This window comes from Lissotriton helveticus, chromosome 12 (assembly GCF_964261635.1).
Source record: "Lissotriton helveticus chromosome 12, aLisHel1.1, whole genome shotgun sequence".
Taxonomy (NCBI): Eukaryota; Metazoa; Chordata; class Amphibia; order Caudata; family Salamandridae; genus Lissotriton; species Lissotriton helveticus.
Window position 1 is genome coordinate 42232112 of NC_136073.1, and position 18019 is coordinate 42250130.

Sequence of the window (18019 nt, forward strand, 5' to 3'; positions counted from 1 at the left end):
GATGATATATGCAAAGCTGCAACATAGTCTACACACCACACATTCACAAAGCATTATTCTGTGGATATATTGGCAGCACAGCTAGCTAGAGTAGGACAAGCAGTTTTACATACACTATTTCAGACTGCAACAGCTACAGGTTGCCCACCGCTTTGGGAGAAAACTGCTATGTAGTCTATGCAAAAGTATATGATCTACAGCTGATATGCCTCAATCTGAAAATGCTACTTACCCAGTATGCATCTTTTCTTGGCATATAGAGCTGTAGAATCATATGCGCCTGCCTGCCTCCCCGGGTACCTATACCTGTTGCAGTAACATCTTACTTACATACATGCATTCATAGACCTCTCCTTCTTATGACTGTTACTAACTCCATTATCACCCTCTACGGGAAAACAATCTAACAAGCGAGTTGATGCCCATGCACACTATCACCGAAAGGAGGAGTTTTCTACGTCATGACTGGAAAGACTTATTCGGAGAAGAGTGCAAACGTCTGAACCCAACACTAGACTGCGATCTATGCAAAAGCATCTGATTCAAAAGCATCAGATTCTACAGCTCTATATGCCAAGAACAGATGCATACTGGGTAAGTAGCATTTTCCCTTTCATGGAAGGACTTGAGTTATCCCACCAAGACTTCCACCTGACCCAGTGTGGAATCTTAACATACTCCTTACAACACAAATTGGCCGTCCTTTTGAACCCATGCATAAATGTGAACTACAGTTTCTCTCCTGGAAAACAGTGTTCCTCATTGCAGTCACTTCCCTGAGGAGAATGGGTGAACTACAGGCACTGACCATAGAAAGTTTTTACCAATTTCACAGAGTGGTTCTACCTACTAACCCCAATTTTCTACCCAAGGTAGTTTCTGCCTTTCACATCAATTAGTCGGTTGAGTTTTGCAGCGTGAATCTTTCTGGATTCACTATGCTGTGCATTATTCCGCGGTCTTTTTTTTTTTTTTCGTAGCCCAGGTGGGCGTCGGCGTCATACCTCCTTGGGTGCATTTCCGGTGACGTCGGCATGCTTCCTGCGGAAGCTCCCACTCTTGGGCACCATCTTCAGATTCTTTTTTTCCGCGGTCGGGTCTGGATCGTTCCCGTTTGGGCTCCAGACATTTTTGGAGAAAGAAGGAAAATACGAAAATTGGAAAGAAAAATCATCTGAAGACTCCAGGAGACTTCATCGACCAAGATCCAGCAAAGGAGAAGGAAAATTCATTGAGATCTTCGACGAACACGCGACCAGTGAGGCACTGAGCGCTCTGATGGACAACACGCCGTTCAAGTTCTGCTGTAACTGCCACCACAAGTACGCGCAGAAGGACCAGCACCCGGTTTGCAAACTTTGCCTGCCGGTAAATCACGGAAGCGAGGACTGCAACGCCTGCTCCGCCTTCACCCCGAAGACCCTTCGTGTGAGAGAGAGGCAGAGGGTAGCGCACGCCACCCTGCAGGGGAAGGCCCGACTCCATCCATCTACGAGCTGGGGATGTCCTCCGAGGAAGAGGACAACGCTGCCGCAGAAGAAGACGGCTACACGGTCGCAGAGACCGATTACACGAAGACTTCTGATAAGGTAGGAGACTCTCCGGCCCCCAAGAACCCGAGAGACTCAGAGTCTCGAAAAAACGAGGACAAGGCCCCGAAAGCGCCGGCGCAAAAACACCTGGCGCCTGCGACTACTCACAGGCCCAGCGGACCCTCTGAGAAGGAGTCCCCGGCGCCGAGAGCTGTTGAACAGCAAAAGTCATCCCCGAGAAGGATCGATCGACGCCGAGGGAGAAGGACCCTAAAGCGCCGACCAGAGACCCGAAACCCGGTTCGGCGTCGCAGCCTCCGGCAACGAAAAGCACGGCGCCGAGCCAACCGCCGGAAAGAGCGGCCGAACCATCCGACGCGGAACACACAGCCGAGATGGAGAAAAAGAGAAGGCGCCTCGAGGCCGAAATGGAAAACATCTTGCAGCGGAAGAAAGAATTCGACGCAAAGATGAAAACCTTCACTATTCCACACAAGAACAAGCCACCAGTGGTGGAGGTGGTCGAGGAGGACGACGAGGTCGCCGAGGAACAAGACCAAGACGTCGAGGTGGTCGACGACCAGGAAGATGACGAGTGTCCCTTCTATAGTTACAACTATGGGGAGGAAGAGGACAGCAGGACGGACGCCAAGTCGGCCCCCTCTGACTTACAGGAGGTGGATTACCTAGATGTCGACACCGACAGCCCAGAGGAGGCAGTCGACACATATCCCTCGAGGCCCTCGACGCCGGACGACATCGGGGCCTACAACTCGGTGATAAAGTCTGCCGCAGCAGCTTTCAAACTCCAGCTCGACGAAGAGAAGCAGAAAGCAGACTTCCTTCTAGAGACATTGCTCCCCACACAAACAAGGAGCCAGTACCTACCAATGCTCGACAGCGTCTTGGCTCAGGGGAATGAAGCATTCAGGGAACCCGCAACATGCAAGGCTGTAACTCCCAGAACAGAGAAGAAATACAAGCATTCCTCAAAGGACCCACCCTACATTCAGGGCACGGTCTCCGCAGACTCCATTATCACGGCCACAGCAAGAAAGAGGGCTAACGTGCCCACTACTTCTGGACCACCACCGGATAAGGAGAGCAAGAGGATGGATCTGGTGGGCAGAAGGATCGAACGGAATGCCGCGACCCACTGGAGCATGGCTAATTCCAACGCCCTGATAAACGGGCACATGTACCAGATCATGGAGGAGCTGGGGCAGTTGGTGAAGGACCTGCCCCAGGATGCCAGGCAGAAGGCCGACAAACTGGTTGAAGAAGGGAAGAACGCGGTAAATTCTTGCCTCAAGACGGCCCTGGATGGAGCAGACACCTCCAGCAGGCTCATGATGATGGGTGTCTCTGAAGGAAGACACGCCTGGCTCAGGGTTTCAGGTTTCAAACCCGAGGTGCAACACAGCATCCTGAACACACCGTTCAACGGCGAGACGCTTTTCGGAACAACAGTTGATGAGAAGCTGAGTCAACTAAAAAAGGATAACGAAACAGCAAGGTCCATGGGAGCATTGCAGTTCAGAGGCAACAAAAGGGGCACCCCGTCACGGAGGCCTGGCGGGAGAGGTGGAAACCAGCCAGGTACATCACACCAGGCTTTCCAACAAACGCACCAGGCAGACTCGCAGGCTTAGCAGGGTCAGCAGAAGCAGTCCTGGCAGTACCAACAAAGTCCTTTTGAGGGAGAGGAAATGGACGTGGACAGAATAGAAGAGGGGGACAGCAGCCCGCCTCTAAGTGACTTAAAAAAACTCTGTGTGCCCGCCCACAGAAAAGATCCCAGGGGGCAGCACGTACAGATGGGTCAAGACAAGCTAGACATCTACGACCACATAACACCAGTGGGAGGAAGACTAAGATTTTACCTCCAGGAATGGAGAGAAATCACATCAGACAAATGGATCCTCAACATCATCCAATTCGGATACTGCATAGAGTTGGAGGGGAGGCCAACAAGCAGAAAACCAAAAAGAAAACCACTAGCAAGCAAACAGCTAGAGCGTCTTCAGGAAGAAGCAAAATAACTCCTCCAGAAGCAGGCCATAGAAAGGGTACCCTTCAAGGAAAGAAACAAAGGAATATACTCAACGTACTTCCTGGTACCAAAAGTAGACGAGACAATGAGACCCATTCTGGACTTAAGGTTCCTGAACAAATTCATAAGAACGCAAAAATTCAAAATGACCTCCCTGCAAGAGGTGCTCCCGCAACTGCAGATCGGGGACTTCATGGTCACGATAGACCTCAAGGACGCCTACTTGCACATCCCAATGAACAGAAAGCACAAGCATATTCTCAGGTTCACCATCGGAGAAAGCCACTACCAGTTCACGACACTAGCCTTCGGGCTAAAATTGGCTCCAAGGGTCTTCACAAAGTGCCTCGCAGCAGTCGCAGCGCACCTACGAAGGCAGGGAATACACGTATACCCCTACCTGGACGACTGGCTGGTGAAAGCAAACTCATACCAGAAATGCAAGCAGCACGCACATACAGTGACGAACACGCTCATAAGCCTGGGGTTCTCCATCCATTGGAAGAAGTCATCAATGGAGCCGGAACAAGTGAAGATCTTCCTGGGGGAACAGATCAACACCTTACAGGGCAAGGTGTTCCCCAGCGACAAGAGGGCGAGGGCGCTGGTGAAGGAAACTCTCCTCTACCGGAAGGGACAAGCTCGGACAATGAGGACTGCGAGCAAGATCATGGGGATGATGGCATCATGCATCCACCTGGTACCAAATGTACGTCTCCATATGAGACCCATTCAGGAATGGCTGTAGGAACAATGGTCACAAGCTACAGGCAGTTGGGAGGATCTAGTGGTTGTAACGCACGCAGTGCAGAAGGAGATGACATGGTGGACCATGGAGAACATAACAAGGGGAAAGCCTCCAACGCCCCCAACGCCAACAGTGAACATCACCACAGACGCATCCCTGAAGGGATGGGGCGCTCACATGGAGGAGCTCCAGACAGACTTTGGCATCCCACGAGTGGGAGCGCAACGCTCAGGAGACAAGGTGGCTGTTCGACAGATGGGGAACGCCATCAGTGGACCTGTTTGCCACACGCCGGAATGCAAAATGCCAAAACTTCGCATCCAGACAGCCCGAGGAGGGGTCCCTGGGGAATGCCCTATGGATAGATTGGTCAAGGACATTTGCTTACGCTTTTCCCCCGATACGACTGATGCACAGAGTGCTGAGCAAGTGCAGAGCGAGCACCATGACCCTGATACTGGTCGCGCCACAGTGGGCCAGACAGACATGGTACTTGCAGATCATGGAGATGAGTGTGCACCCCACAGATTCGGCAAGAGGAAAGACCTACTCTCCATGCAGAACGGAGAGGTGCTACACCCAGAGCCAGAGAGCCTGAGCCTAGTAGCGTGGCTCCTGAGGACATAGTTCGCACATTTGAGACTGCCAGAAAACTCCCTGAGGGTCCCTCGGGAGGCACGAAGGCCCAGCACTCGGAAGTGCTATGTTGCGAAATGGAAAAGATTCACAATGTGGTGCAGAAAAGAAGGACTTCACAATAAAATGAAGGACTCCACAGTGCTAAAGTACCTGACGCACTTGCTGGAGAAGAACCTTAGCTCATCCTCGTTAAGAGTTCACTTGGCAGCGATAGTCGCCTACACAAGGGGAGAAACGTGCAGGAGTTTCTTCACATCACAGGTGGTGAAGAGATTCCTGGAAGGAGCGAAAAGGATCGCACCACCCAAGCGGGTGCCGCCACCTGCATGGAACTTGAACATAGTCCTAACGGAACTCATGAAAGAGCCCTTTGAACCACTTCACAAGGCCTCCCTAAAGATGCTATCTATGAAAACAGCTTTCCTGGTTGCAATAACGTCCTTACGCAGAGTAAGCGAGCTTCAGGTGCTGACGCTACAAGAACCCTACATACAAATACACAATGATAAGGTTGTGATGAGGACTGACCCACACTTCATGCCGAAGGTGGTGTCCAAATTCCACATGAACCAGTCTATACAGATACCGAGTTTTTTCCAAAAACCAACCACTAGCGCAGAGCGAGCTCTGCACACCCTGGACGCCAGAAGGGCAGTCATGCACTACATTGAGAGGACGAAGGGACACAGGAAAACAAAACAGTTCTTTGTGTCATTCGCCAACAGTTTCATGGGCAAGGCAGTAACCAAAGAGACTATTGCACGATGGATCGCACAAACAATTCAACTCTGCCACAAACGTGCAGGACGAGCTGGCAGAGGGGACACGTGCCCACTCCACTAGGAAAAAGGGTGCTACAATAGCCTTCCTGGCTAACACCCATACAAGACATATGCCTGGCGGCAACATGGGCTTCGGTGCACACGTTCACGAAGCACTACTGTGTGGATATACAGATGAACAAGGAAGCACAAGTCGGACAAAAGGTGCTCCAGCACATATTCAATAACCAATGCTCATCTTCCACCCAGCCGCCACAGAAATGAGAAACTGCTACAAAATCTATGCACAGCATAGTGAATCCAGAAAGATTCACGCTGCAAAACGAATAGTTTTCTTACCTGTCGGTGTAGTTTTGCAGCTTGAAGATCTTTCTGGATTCACTAGCGAACCCACCCACCTCCGCCAGAAAGATGAGGCTGGAGAGAGAAGAGGAGGTTAAAAAAAAAAAAGGACTTTTAAAAGTACAAAGCGGTAAAATATCACCTAAATAGAACATTGCCATTACTTCGGAAACGAAAGAAACACGGAAAAAAAGAACCCGAAGATGGCACCCAAGAGTGGGAGCTTCCGCAGGAAGCATGCCGACGTCACCGGAAATGCACCCAAGGAGGTGTGACGCCGACGCCCACCTGGGCTACGAAAAAAAACAAAAACAAAGAAAAGACTACGAATCCGGACCCAACCACAAGACCGCGGAATAATGCAGAGCATAGTGAATCCAGAAAGATCTTCAAGCTGCAAAACTACACCGACAGGTAAGAAAACTATTTGTTACCTGTATTCTTTCCTCAATCTGATTCAGTGGCAGACAGAGCTCTCCATCCCTTAGATGTTGAAAGAGCCTTTTTATATTACATTGAAAACACAATCATTTTGTAAAACAAGACAACTTTTTGTTTTTGCTCCACCACGCAAGGGCGATCCCTTATCCAAGTCCGGTATTGCCAGATGGATTGTTCAACGCGTTCTGACTTGTTATGCAAAGGCACGTTAACAATACCCACTAGAGCGTATTCCCCTCGAAAAATAGGGGCTACTATGGCTCTTAGGAAACATCCCCATAGTTGACATTTGTAAAACTGCAACATGGTCTACACCGCACACATTCACCAAACACTATTGTGTAGGTGTTAGCCAGACAACAAGCTAATGTCGGCCAGGCAGTACTTAAACTCTTTCAGACCACTCCAACAGCTTCAGGTTGGCCTCCGCTTTGGGAGAATACTGCAGTGTAGTCTATGCAAAGCATTTGATCTACAGCTCACATGCCTAGAACGGATAGTTACCCAGTAAGCATCTGTTCTTGGCATGTAGAGCTGTAGATTCACATGCGACCACCCACCTCCCGGGGTACCTATAACTTGCAGTTCTTACTCTATATACATACTCGAGGACATCTGTTCTTTACTAACTAACTCCATGCTCACCCACTGCGGGAAAACAATCTAACAATAATGAGGAACAAAAATCTATCAATAACCGAAAGGAGGAGTCCCCTACCTCGTGACTGGAAAGAAAAACAACTTGCAAACATCTGGACCCAACACTAGATAGCAGGAGTATGCAAAGCATGCGCATCTACATTCCAAGAACAGATGCTTATTGGGTAAGTAATATTATCCTTTCTCATTGCAGTCACTTCACTCCGGCATGCCAGTGAGCTTCAGACATTAACTCTAATCATTCTTTCAACTTCATAAAGACAAAGTGGTTCCAGTTAAATTGCCAGTATTCTTTCCAAATCGTGATTCCGTTGTTGAAAGAGCTTTACCCAATGAATGTAAAAGACCTCTCCTGTATTATATTAACAGAGCTCAATCATTCAGGAAGATATCACAACTCTTTAATGCAATCTCAAAACCACATAAAGGAAAGGCCATATCTAAAGAAAGCATTTCACTTTTGGTTGTAAAATGCATCCAAACTTGTTATGCCAAAGCTAACTGTACTCTGTCCCTTTTTAGGCAATATACCCATGGCTGACTTATGTAAGGCAGCTACATTGAATGCATCGTACAAATTTACAAAACATTGATGCAGATGTTGTGGCCCGTCAACCAGCTAATGTCAGGCCAAGCGGTTCTATGAACATTATTTCAAGCAAACTCAACCCATACAGGTTAGCCACCGCTTTGGGAAGAAAACTGCTTTACAGTCTATACTTGGCATGTGTATCTATAGCCGCACATGCCATCAAAAGGAAATGTTACCCAGTAAGCATCTGTTTGTGGCATGTAGTGCTGTAGATTCACCTGTGCCCACCTTCTTCCCCGGACACCTGTAATGGTTGAGGTTATCTACATTAAACATTACACTGTTTTCGCATGGTCATCTCATTAGGATACATCATCCTTCACACTCCATCCTCACTTGCCAAGTGGAACACCATCTATCAGTGGTGTCGAGGACCATGCGCATTGCAAGAGGAGTCGCAGGTACACCTCGTGACTCGAAAGACTACTTTGGAAAATAAAAACATCTTAACAATTGCGAGCTGAACAGTAAATGGCGGACTTATGCTAAGCTTATGAATCTACAGCACAAAATGCCACAAACAGAAGCTTAATGGGTAAGTAACTTTGTCCTTACATATCAAAGTACTGTCATGGCTAAGTTAAGAGAGGAGTAATTGGGCATCTTGCGAGATGAGCATTTTTGCATATAGGTTTAAGATATTCACTACTTGCATGGACCCTATTATTTCAAATAGAAGTAATCTTTTGGTAGATAATGCTGTTCCTATTCCTTGGTCAGACCACTTCTTACTCCCTTTCAATTGGGCACTACCCGATTCTGTCAACTGCCAGAGCTACTAAATTTGCTCGCAAGTGGTCGGAACTCCCCTTAGATACTTTGATAAGTAACCTTAAGGATACTTTTCCCCTATCTCACCCAAACCCCATCGTCGCTAACGACAATTTTAATAACTGGCTTGAATCTTCTCTTAACTGTGTTCTCCCAAGGAATGAGATCTCAGAAAAGGTAGGAGCAAAAAAAATCCTTGGTATTCCCAAAAACTACGCCAACTAAAGCAGATATGTAAAAGGCATGAAAGAAGCTGGAGGAAGGACTTCTCCACTTCTAGTAAAACCATATATCAAGAAGCTATCAAAATCTATAAAAATGAAATAAAAAACGCTCAAGAATATCTACTATCAAGAAACCATTTCAGCCACAAACTCTTTCCGTGAGATATTTAAAATCGCCAAATCCCTTCTCACTCTGCCCCCCCCCCCCCCCCCCAACGTCTCAGACAATGTTAAATCGTGGTGCGATCACATTGCTGACTTCTTCTCAGAAAAGATACAAACCATTTATAATTCTTTCTCTCCTACTATAGATCCACAAGCGTCTGTATCAACTGATATATTCACTCCTGGCATCTCTATCCTGCTGGAGGAATTCCCACCTCTGGATCTTACTACCCTCGAAGGGTTGCTGAGAGAGCTTAAATCATGTTCCCCCTTAGATTCCGCCCCCCTACTATTCTCCATAAAATCTCAGCGGTGGTGTCAACCGTTATACTCTATTGTATAAATACATCACTCAAGACAGGTATTGTGCCTCCCCAATGGAAACATGCAAGGGTCAAAGCACTCCTAAAGAAACATAACCTGGATCCAGATAACTTGGGAAATTATCAACCAATTTCCTTACTGCCAGGAGTTGGTAAACTAGCAGAGAAATACATTAATTCAATTTTATCGGCCTTCTTGGAAAACAATAATCGTCTTCATCCTACGCAGACTGGATTTAGACCCCAACAAGGCCCAGAGACGGCCCTTCTGGCTGCGGTAGAGGAAATACGGCTGTGCTGCCCTTATCTTATTTGACTTCAGCGCGGCCTTCAACACTGTAAATCATCAGCTAATGATACAAAGACTGAGGGAGGCTGGAGTGACTGGACTGGCACTAAAATGGCTTCAGTCTTTCCTCCAAAACAAGGTTTTTACAGTCTTCGAAGAGGAATGCTGTTCGAAACCCCACTATGTTCAATGTCTATATGAGCTCGCTGGCTCAAACGGTATGCCCATTTGGTGTACAGATCGTCACATACGCCAACAACACTCATTTAATTATCTCCTTGAAGCAATCTACCACCTTGAGCCTGGATGAGTGATTCCTTCTTGAAACTCAACGGATCAAAGACCGAACTCCTGCTTTTAGGGAAGTCTGCTCCCCCAAACATAGACCACCTCTGGCCTAGTTGCCCTGCCCTGGCTCCCTGTCCAGGAAAGAATTCGATTGAAGCATCTGTATCACCTATAAGTAATCCTCTGGAAAGGGCCCACCTCTAATCCGTCCCTGGATCCAACCATATGTACCCAACATAGCCCTTAGATCTGAGAACAAAGGTTTAATCTTGGTTCCCAAGAGTAAACGTGCACAGAGTGGAGGCCGACTGTTTACATACAATGCATCATGACTTTGGAACAGTCTCCCCCTCTACATACTCTCTGAAACTAACTACCTCAAGTTTAAAAAAACTTCTGATAACATTTCTCCTTCCTTAATCTCCTCACAGTTTTCATGGCATCATAGCGCTGGGATGCCCCTGGGTAACCACGCGCTTTATAAATGCTCCATTCATTCATTCATATTTCAAATTCCTTTAGGATGACAGAAGGAGTGTCAAACTATAACACATGAATTGTGTGCTCTTTTCAGGCCGGGGCAGAGGGGAGAGTGGATTTTACCAAAGAAGTATTGAAGATGGAGAGGTGGCCTTTGGTCGTGGAGCCCGAGAGATTCATAGGAGTCAAAGCTGGGATGATAGGTAAAGTAACTTAATCTCTCTTCTGCCTTTGATTCTTCTCTCAGCTGGATAACTGCTGGTTTATATGGGTTAATGTTGCCTTGATTTCCCCACATCATCCTTCGGTATATAATGGGGATATTCTTCGTCCTCTTTTAGGACTTTTAGTTCTTTTTACAGGGCTGTAGTGGGTATTACGGTGCACTTCCTTGCCAAAGCACCTGCTGATTCCTTACACCAAAATCTAATTGTAGACTTCCTGAAGCCAGCTATGGTGCAATTGTTTTGTTAATATTTCCTGCATTCTTTTACTCTAGTCTTTCTGTACAGTATTCTTGACACTGAAGAGAGATGGGGCTTGTTAGCACCTTCTAAAACATGCGCAGTGGAATGGGGGTATTCAAATTGAGACATTTTGAATGGAGCCATTTGCTAACTGCTCTAGCATTAGAGTAACCATACAACCTTCTACACACCAGATCCTGCTTAAGGCTTTCTTCCCGTTTGCCATCACTTGGAGAGGTAAGTTGGGATGCTGGGGGTTGGTTGGACCCCGTCGGTAGGTCCACCGAAGGCCGTGGGACGACAGCTGCAGGCGTGTCTTTTAGGGTTGGATCTTCTACCCAGCTCCTGGTCGCTGTTGGGGGGAGGGGGGGCCTTCGGATTGAGGCTGCAGGCTTCAGCTGGAGGGTAGGTCTCCAATGGTCAGGATTGCCAGGGAGACCTCCTTGTGGTGTTGGGCCACTCGAACTCTGGTATTGGACGACAGGTGCAGAGTGGTCCAGACTTGTGGATTTTGCTGGAGTCTGTGGGTGAACAAATCCGATGTTCGCGGGAGACAGTCTTTTCTTTGGAAGGCAGGGCAGGTCCTCTGGGTTTTAAGGTTGCTGGCTGCAGGAAAGAGTTTCGTTTCTGCAGGTTCCAGTTGGGGACAGGCTGGTAGTGGTGGGGCCAAGTCAGTGGGGGTCATCCTCCTCCTTAGCTTCGGCACAGCTGTTCGGTCTTTCTTCTTTTCTTCTTGGTCATTGCTTGTTTGAGTCCTTGGTTCAAGACTGCCCCCTAAATACTGTATTTAGGGGGCGTTTGTGGGGTATCTTGGTCAGTGGCCAATAGGCTACTGACCTTAGTGTGACTACACCGTTTGTGTTCTCACCCCACGTGGGGGAGTGAGCACAATCCCGAACCCTGCTTGGGGAAGTTCCTGCCATCTGCAAGTTGGCAGACACTGAAGAGTGGGCTTCACCTCTCCTCCCCTACCTGAAGGGTGGAGTTGGCAGAGTTGGGCGCACCTTCTGGGCTGGCTCATTTTTCCCGCCTGTCTTCCTGGCAAAAATGAGGGGAGACCGGAAGGAGGCCTGAACCTGATAGCACATGAGGCTGGAGGTCACATTACAAAAGCTGCAAGGCTTTTGAAGCGTCCCTGCCACAGATGGCTATTCCTGGCCTGGGGGAGATATGAACATCTCCGCCCAGGAAAGGCTTTGCTTCTGTGCTCAAGGAGCAAAGGCTTCCACCCCAGGGGTCCAGAAACATGTCTCTTGGTGGCAGGGTGGTGTGTACCAGTCAGGGAACCCACCAGAGGCTGTCGTTTTTCAGGGGGCATCCTTAAGATGCCCTCTGAGTGCATTTTTCATTAAATCCCGCACTGGCAATAGTGTGGCTTTAATGGGCTGAGAAGTTTAGTACCAAACTTCTCAGTTTTCAGTAAAGCCACTATGGTGCTGTGGCGTTCGTAATGACAAACTCCCAGCACCATACACTCTTAATGGCATTACTGCACATACAATGCCTAAGAATTGGCTTAGACACTGTAGGGGTATAGGGCTCATGTACCTTCACCACTAGTATATTGCACCCAGCTAGAGGGGTGGCTGACCTATGCCAGGGCTGTGGGTTGTAGACATGGCACACAAGGATGTGTACAAAAAATGTGGGTATGTAACCTGCACACCTTAGTTTACTAAACCGTATTCAGACTACTTAAGAATAAAGTTCATGCAGTTTTTAACAATGGAGCAAGACCACTGACTCATTGTCAGTGAAATTGCTCTCCCACCCTCGCAGCTCCACCATTAATTGAGGTGCCCCTGCCCCTGCACTCTTGAGTGTTGGTGATCGAGGCCCTCCTCCACCCACAGGTTTCCCTGTGCCTCATTCCTGGTGGTCCAGTGGACCTCTGCCTCCTTCTCTCACTAAGCTCCTTCACTCGTTTTTCTACCCTTTCTATCTTTCACCTTTCTGCACCTTTCTGCATCTCTGCTCTTTTGTGCCTTATTCCTGGCCATTTTCTTTTTCCCCCTCTGCTCTTTCACTCGTTTTCTACCCTTTCTATCTTTCACCTTTCTGCACCTATGCTCTTTTGTGCCTTATTTCTGCCCATTTTCCCTTTCTCTCCCTCTGCTCCTTCACTCGTTTTCACTTGTTTTTCTACCCTTTCTATCATTCACCTTTCTGCTCTTTTCTGCATCTCTGCTCTTTTGTGCCTTATTTCTGCTTATTTTCCCTCTTTTCTTTATCCCTTCTTTCCTCCCTTTACCTTTCCCCGCCGCTGCTGCCCCCGCGGCCCCCTCCCCCAGCGTGACCGGCCCAATCCAGCTCCCCTCCCCGCTCCCGCCTCACAGCTGTCCAGCCCTCCCCGACCCCTACTTAATGGCGGCCACTGGGTGGCCGCGGGCGCGCCGCTGATGCACCAAAGGTGCGTCAAAGGCAAGTCCGTCTGCGCCAGTCTGCGACCCGTTCGCGACCAGGAACCCTGGACCTCCGCCCCGCCAACGCTACGACCCAGCAGCACTCCACGCACTCAACCCAGGCTGCAACAACAACTGCAAGCTAGCATCACCAGCCGACACGGATCCAGCACAACCCGCCGACAAGAACACAACCAAACCGAAGACCCTGCAATGCATCCTCCTCAACGTCCGATCCCTCCACAAACACGCCACAGAAATATGGGACCTCCTCGACAGCACCACCCCGGACGTAGCATTCTTCACTGAAACCTGGACCAACACCACCTCGGGACCGGACATCGCCATCCCCCAAGGATACAAGATCTCCAGGAAGGACCGCCCCACCCACCCAGGAGGAGGTATCGCCATCGTCCACAAATCCAGCCTCCATCTGAGCACACTCCCTGACGAGACCACAGAACTGATGGAACACCTTCACTTCAAGATACTGGCCAGCCCCACCGCCGCCCTCCGAGGAACCCTCATCTACCGACCCCGCGGACCCTTCGCCAACTCAATCACGGACATTATCTCCCTTCAGGCCATTGCATCCACCAACTACACCCTGCTGGGAGACCTCAACTTCCACCTCGACAATCAACTGGACCCCAACACCACATGCCTCCTGGACAACCTCCACAACATTGGACTCCGCCAGATCGTGACAGAGCCCACGCACTCAGCAGGACACACCCTCAACCCCCTCTTCACTACAGGAAACTCCATCACCTTCAGCCACACCACCGAACTCAGATGGACCGACCATCGTTGCGTCCACTTCACCTTCATAACACCCACCATCCACAGACACCAGCACCTGCTTCCACAAAGAAACTGGACCAAAATCACCGACGACCAGCTCACCTCCTCACTCAACAACTCCACCCCAACCATCGCGGAAAACGACGACCCCAACACCGCAGCCCGTACCATGCATAGATGGATCTCGGACAGCACCAACACCATAGCCCCCCTCAAGAAAAACAACAATACCCGTGCCAAGAAAGCCAGATGGTTTACCACCAAACTTCGAGAATCCAGGCGCACATGCCGCCGCCTCGAAAAGGCCTGGAGAAACACCAAATCCACAGAAGCCCACAACAACTTCAGAGCCGCCACCAACGCCCACCATCAACTCGTCAGAGAAATGATGAAAAAAGCGATTGAAGACAATCTCCACCCACGCACACAACAGCAAGGAACTCTTCAGCATCAAGGAGTTCGCCCAACCCACCAGCGAGTCTACAGACATCCCTCCCTCACAAGACCTCTGCAACAAACTCAGCACCTTTTTCCACCACAAAATCAAGAGCATCTATGACAACTTCGATGAAGACAACCAACACACTGAACCCTCACCAACCACCCCCGACACCTGGAAACCAGCGATTGATGACTGGGCAGCCCTCACCATCGAAGACACACTGAAGACAATGAAGTCCATCCACTCAGGGGCCCCCACGGACATCTGCCCCCACCACATCTTCAACAGAGCCGCCGACACCATCGCACCCATGCTCCGCCACACCATCAACCGCTCCCTGGCGACTGCCTCGTTCCCCGGCGACTGGAAACACGCCGAGGTGAACCCCCTCCTAAAACCCTCAGCGGACCCCACCGACCTCAAAAACTACAGACCCATCTCCCTGCTCCCGTTCCCAGCGAAAGTCATCGAGAAAGCCATCAGCAGCCAACTCGCCACATTCATTGAAGAACACAACATCCTCGACTCCTCCCAATCCGGCTTCAGAAAAAACCACAGTACGGAAACTGCCCTCCTCGCCGCAACAGACGACATCCGCACCCTACTGGACAAAGGAGAAAAAGTAGCCCTCATCCTCCTCGACCTATCAGCGGCGTTCGACAGTCTCCCACCGCACCCTAATACGCAGACTCTACGACGCAGGAATCCAGGACAAGGCCCTCGACTGGATCTGCTCCTTCCTCTCTGGCAGGACGCAGCGGGTCAGACTCCCCCCTTTCCTCTTGGACCCCACACCTACCACCTGCGGAGTCCCCCAGGGCTCCTCCCTCAGCCCGACGCTCTTCAACGTCTACATGGCTCCACTTGCCCCCATCGTCCGAACCTACGGACTCACCATCGTGTCATACGCAGACGACACCCAGCTCATCCTCTCCCTATCCAACGAGCCCAACACCGCCAGACGCAACTTTCGAGAAGGCATGGAAGCCGTCGCCAAATGGATGAAAAACAGCTGCCTACAACTAAACACCAACAAAACAGAAGTACTACTCATGGGCCCAAACCCCGACGCCTGGAGCGACACCTGATGGCCCACCGCCCTCGAAAACCCGCCAACCCCCACAGACCACGCACGCAACCTGGGAATCATCCTGGACTCCGAGCTCAAAATGGACCGCCAGATCAACTGTCTCATCTTCCTGCTTCCACACCCTCCGCCTCCTTCGTAAGACCTTCAAATGTATCCCCCTCTAACACCGAAAGACAGTCACTCACGCCCTGGTCACCAGCAGACTCGACTACGGCAACGCACTCTACGCCGGAATAAACAAACCTCATCCGCAAGCTACAGAACATCCAGAACGCTGCCGCAAGACTGGTCCTCAACCTGCCAAAACACTGTCACATCTCCCAGCACCTGCGCACACTCCACTGGCTCCCCGTCGAGGCGAGAATTACATTTAAGATGCTCACCCACGCGCACAAGGCCCTCCACGGCACCGGACCAGCATACCTGAACAGCCGACTCCTCAAATCCCGCGCACCCCAAAGGACCCTACGATCAGCCCAGCTCGCCTACGCCGTGGTCCCCCGCACCAGAAAGACCAGATCGGGAGGCCGTTCCTTCTCCTTCCTCGCGGCCAAAGCATGGAACGCCCTTCCGCTCCACCTCAGACAGACAACTTCGCTCACCATCTTCGCAAGAAACCTCAAAACCTGGCTCTTCAACAGACCCCCTCCTTGATGGAATGGAACCTGCACCCCCCCCCCCCCCCTCCCCCTCTAGCGCCTTGAGACCTTTACGTGTGAGTAGTCGCGCTTTAACAAACCCCATATTGATTCATTCTTGGTATTAGCCCGGTTAGCTCATCCAGGCAATAATTATACAAAATATAACAAACAACCTGTTCGAGGCCAAGAGCGCACTGTACACAAATCCTAATAAGGTAAATTACATTTCAATTGTAACAACTAATACTATGTTATAATTAAACAAATAAATAATCATGCGTTGCATATCTATACTCAATTAGTAAAAACTAATAGGAGTCCTCAGACAATAGAAAACATCTTTGCAACAACTCTTCAATTAATAGTCCAGACATTCTGTAAAAATTTCTTTACTCCATTTAATTTTCTTTTATTGTGAAGATTTTCATTTCATGTTGCGTCACAGAAATGGTTTATTAAAGCTTCCCCAAGCTTCCCAATGCATCTCGGTGCTAAGCATCTTCAACAGGGGAATGCTGCAGAATATGTGTTCTTAATATTAGAGTTGGTACATGTAAGCAATATACAAATTCTTAAATTGCGTGTTAACAGACCAAAGCCACTGGTTTATGTGTACTCAAAAAACTGTATGGATGCAATCTAACATACAAACCATGCTTGTGAACAATTATAAAGAAAAAATTTACTAATTCAGTCAAAAATAGTGTTAAAAACACGCATAGAGGTGCGATGTGCCATCACCCAAAGACCCAAATTTCAAACACTGACCAGTGCAAAAACATAGGCAACGCTGTCCTAGCTCACCTCCACAATTGTAATATGATCGCAGGCATATATGATACCAAACTCCACAATGATTACCACATAACACGGACACTACTGCAATGAAAATAATAATAAGCATTGTTTAGAACGGTATGCCTGTAGAATTAAAGGTCTTTTCCAAATACTGTATACCGGAACAGCACCCTGCACCGGGCCGCCCTAGTGCCGCTGAGGGTGGACCTTTCGTGCTACTTGGTTTCTCCATTTGCACTGAGGTAAAGTCCAGGAGCATTGCTCCCACAACCAAGTGGCCTGCTCGTCAGCAGCCACCAACCGGATGCTCCCTATTCCCCCATTGGATAACATTGGGTCTCATCACTCTGCACACGTGCCGCTGACGGTGTAACAAGAGTGCATCCTTGACCCTGGGAGATGCCGGAGTCTACCCCCAAAATCTCAAATACTTACCTTAAACAGATAACACTATTTTCCTCCATAGCATAACATTGTCTGGAAAAGTTTCCAAGTGTGGAGCTTGAAAACAGAAATTCTTTAAAATTGTGCTGTTTAACAAACATTTATGTACTTAGCTGTTTACCGGAAATGTCCCAGAGTATTATCTAGGTATACTAATCTGTGTAAGCTAAGTAATCCAAAAAGTAACTTACCTGTGTTTTACTGAGAAGCCCATTCAAGTTTATGTACTGTATTTACAAAGTATTGCATTTCTCTGCAACCATACTGCAATTCAAAACAAACTACATATGCAATTACAATTCAAACAGTTTACAAACTGCATTACTACTTTAAAGTATTTATTGCTTACCTGTGCCAGGCTTGCTTGGTTCTAGAAAAATAAAATAACTAAAAGAATATTTATATACAGAAACAATTGGTCTAAAGTTCAGTCTGAGTGTGTTAATTCATTTGCTGACTGTGTGTACAACACATGCATAACACTGTCCTCTGATACTGCCCTACTGCTCAACCACACTGTGGAGGAGTGTGGCTCACTGATTAGAGCGGCAGACCCTGATGCAGAGGTCTGGCCCGGGACCAGGGTTCAATTCCCGTCGCAG

General features: G+C 48.9%; 1 protein-coding gene across 1 annotated transcript in view; it reads left to right on the forward strand.

The window, feature by feature from the left end:
* The window catches only part of GIGYF1 (GRB10 interacting GYF protein 1), a 1662840-nt gene that overhangs the window by 349013 nt on the left and 1295808 nt on the right, over nucleotides 1–18019 (forward strand). The window contains exon 8 of the mRNA XM_078668650.1: nucleotides 10424–10532. Within this exon, the coding sequence (XP_078524776.1) occupies nucleotides 10424–10532 (109 nt within the window). The remainder of the gene's footprint in view (nucleotides 1–10423; nucleotides 10533–18019) is intronic.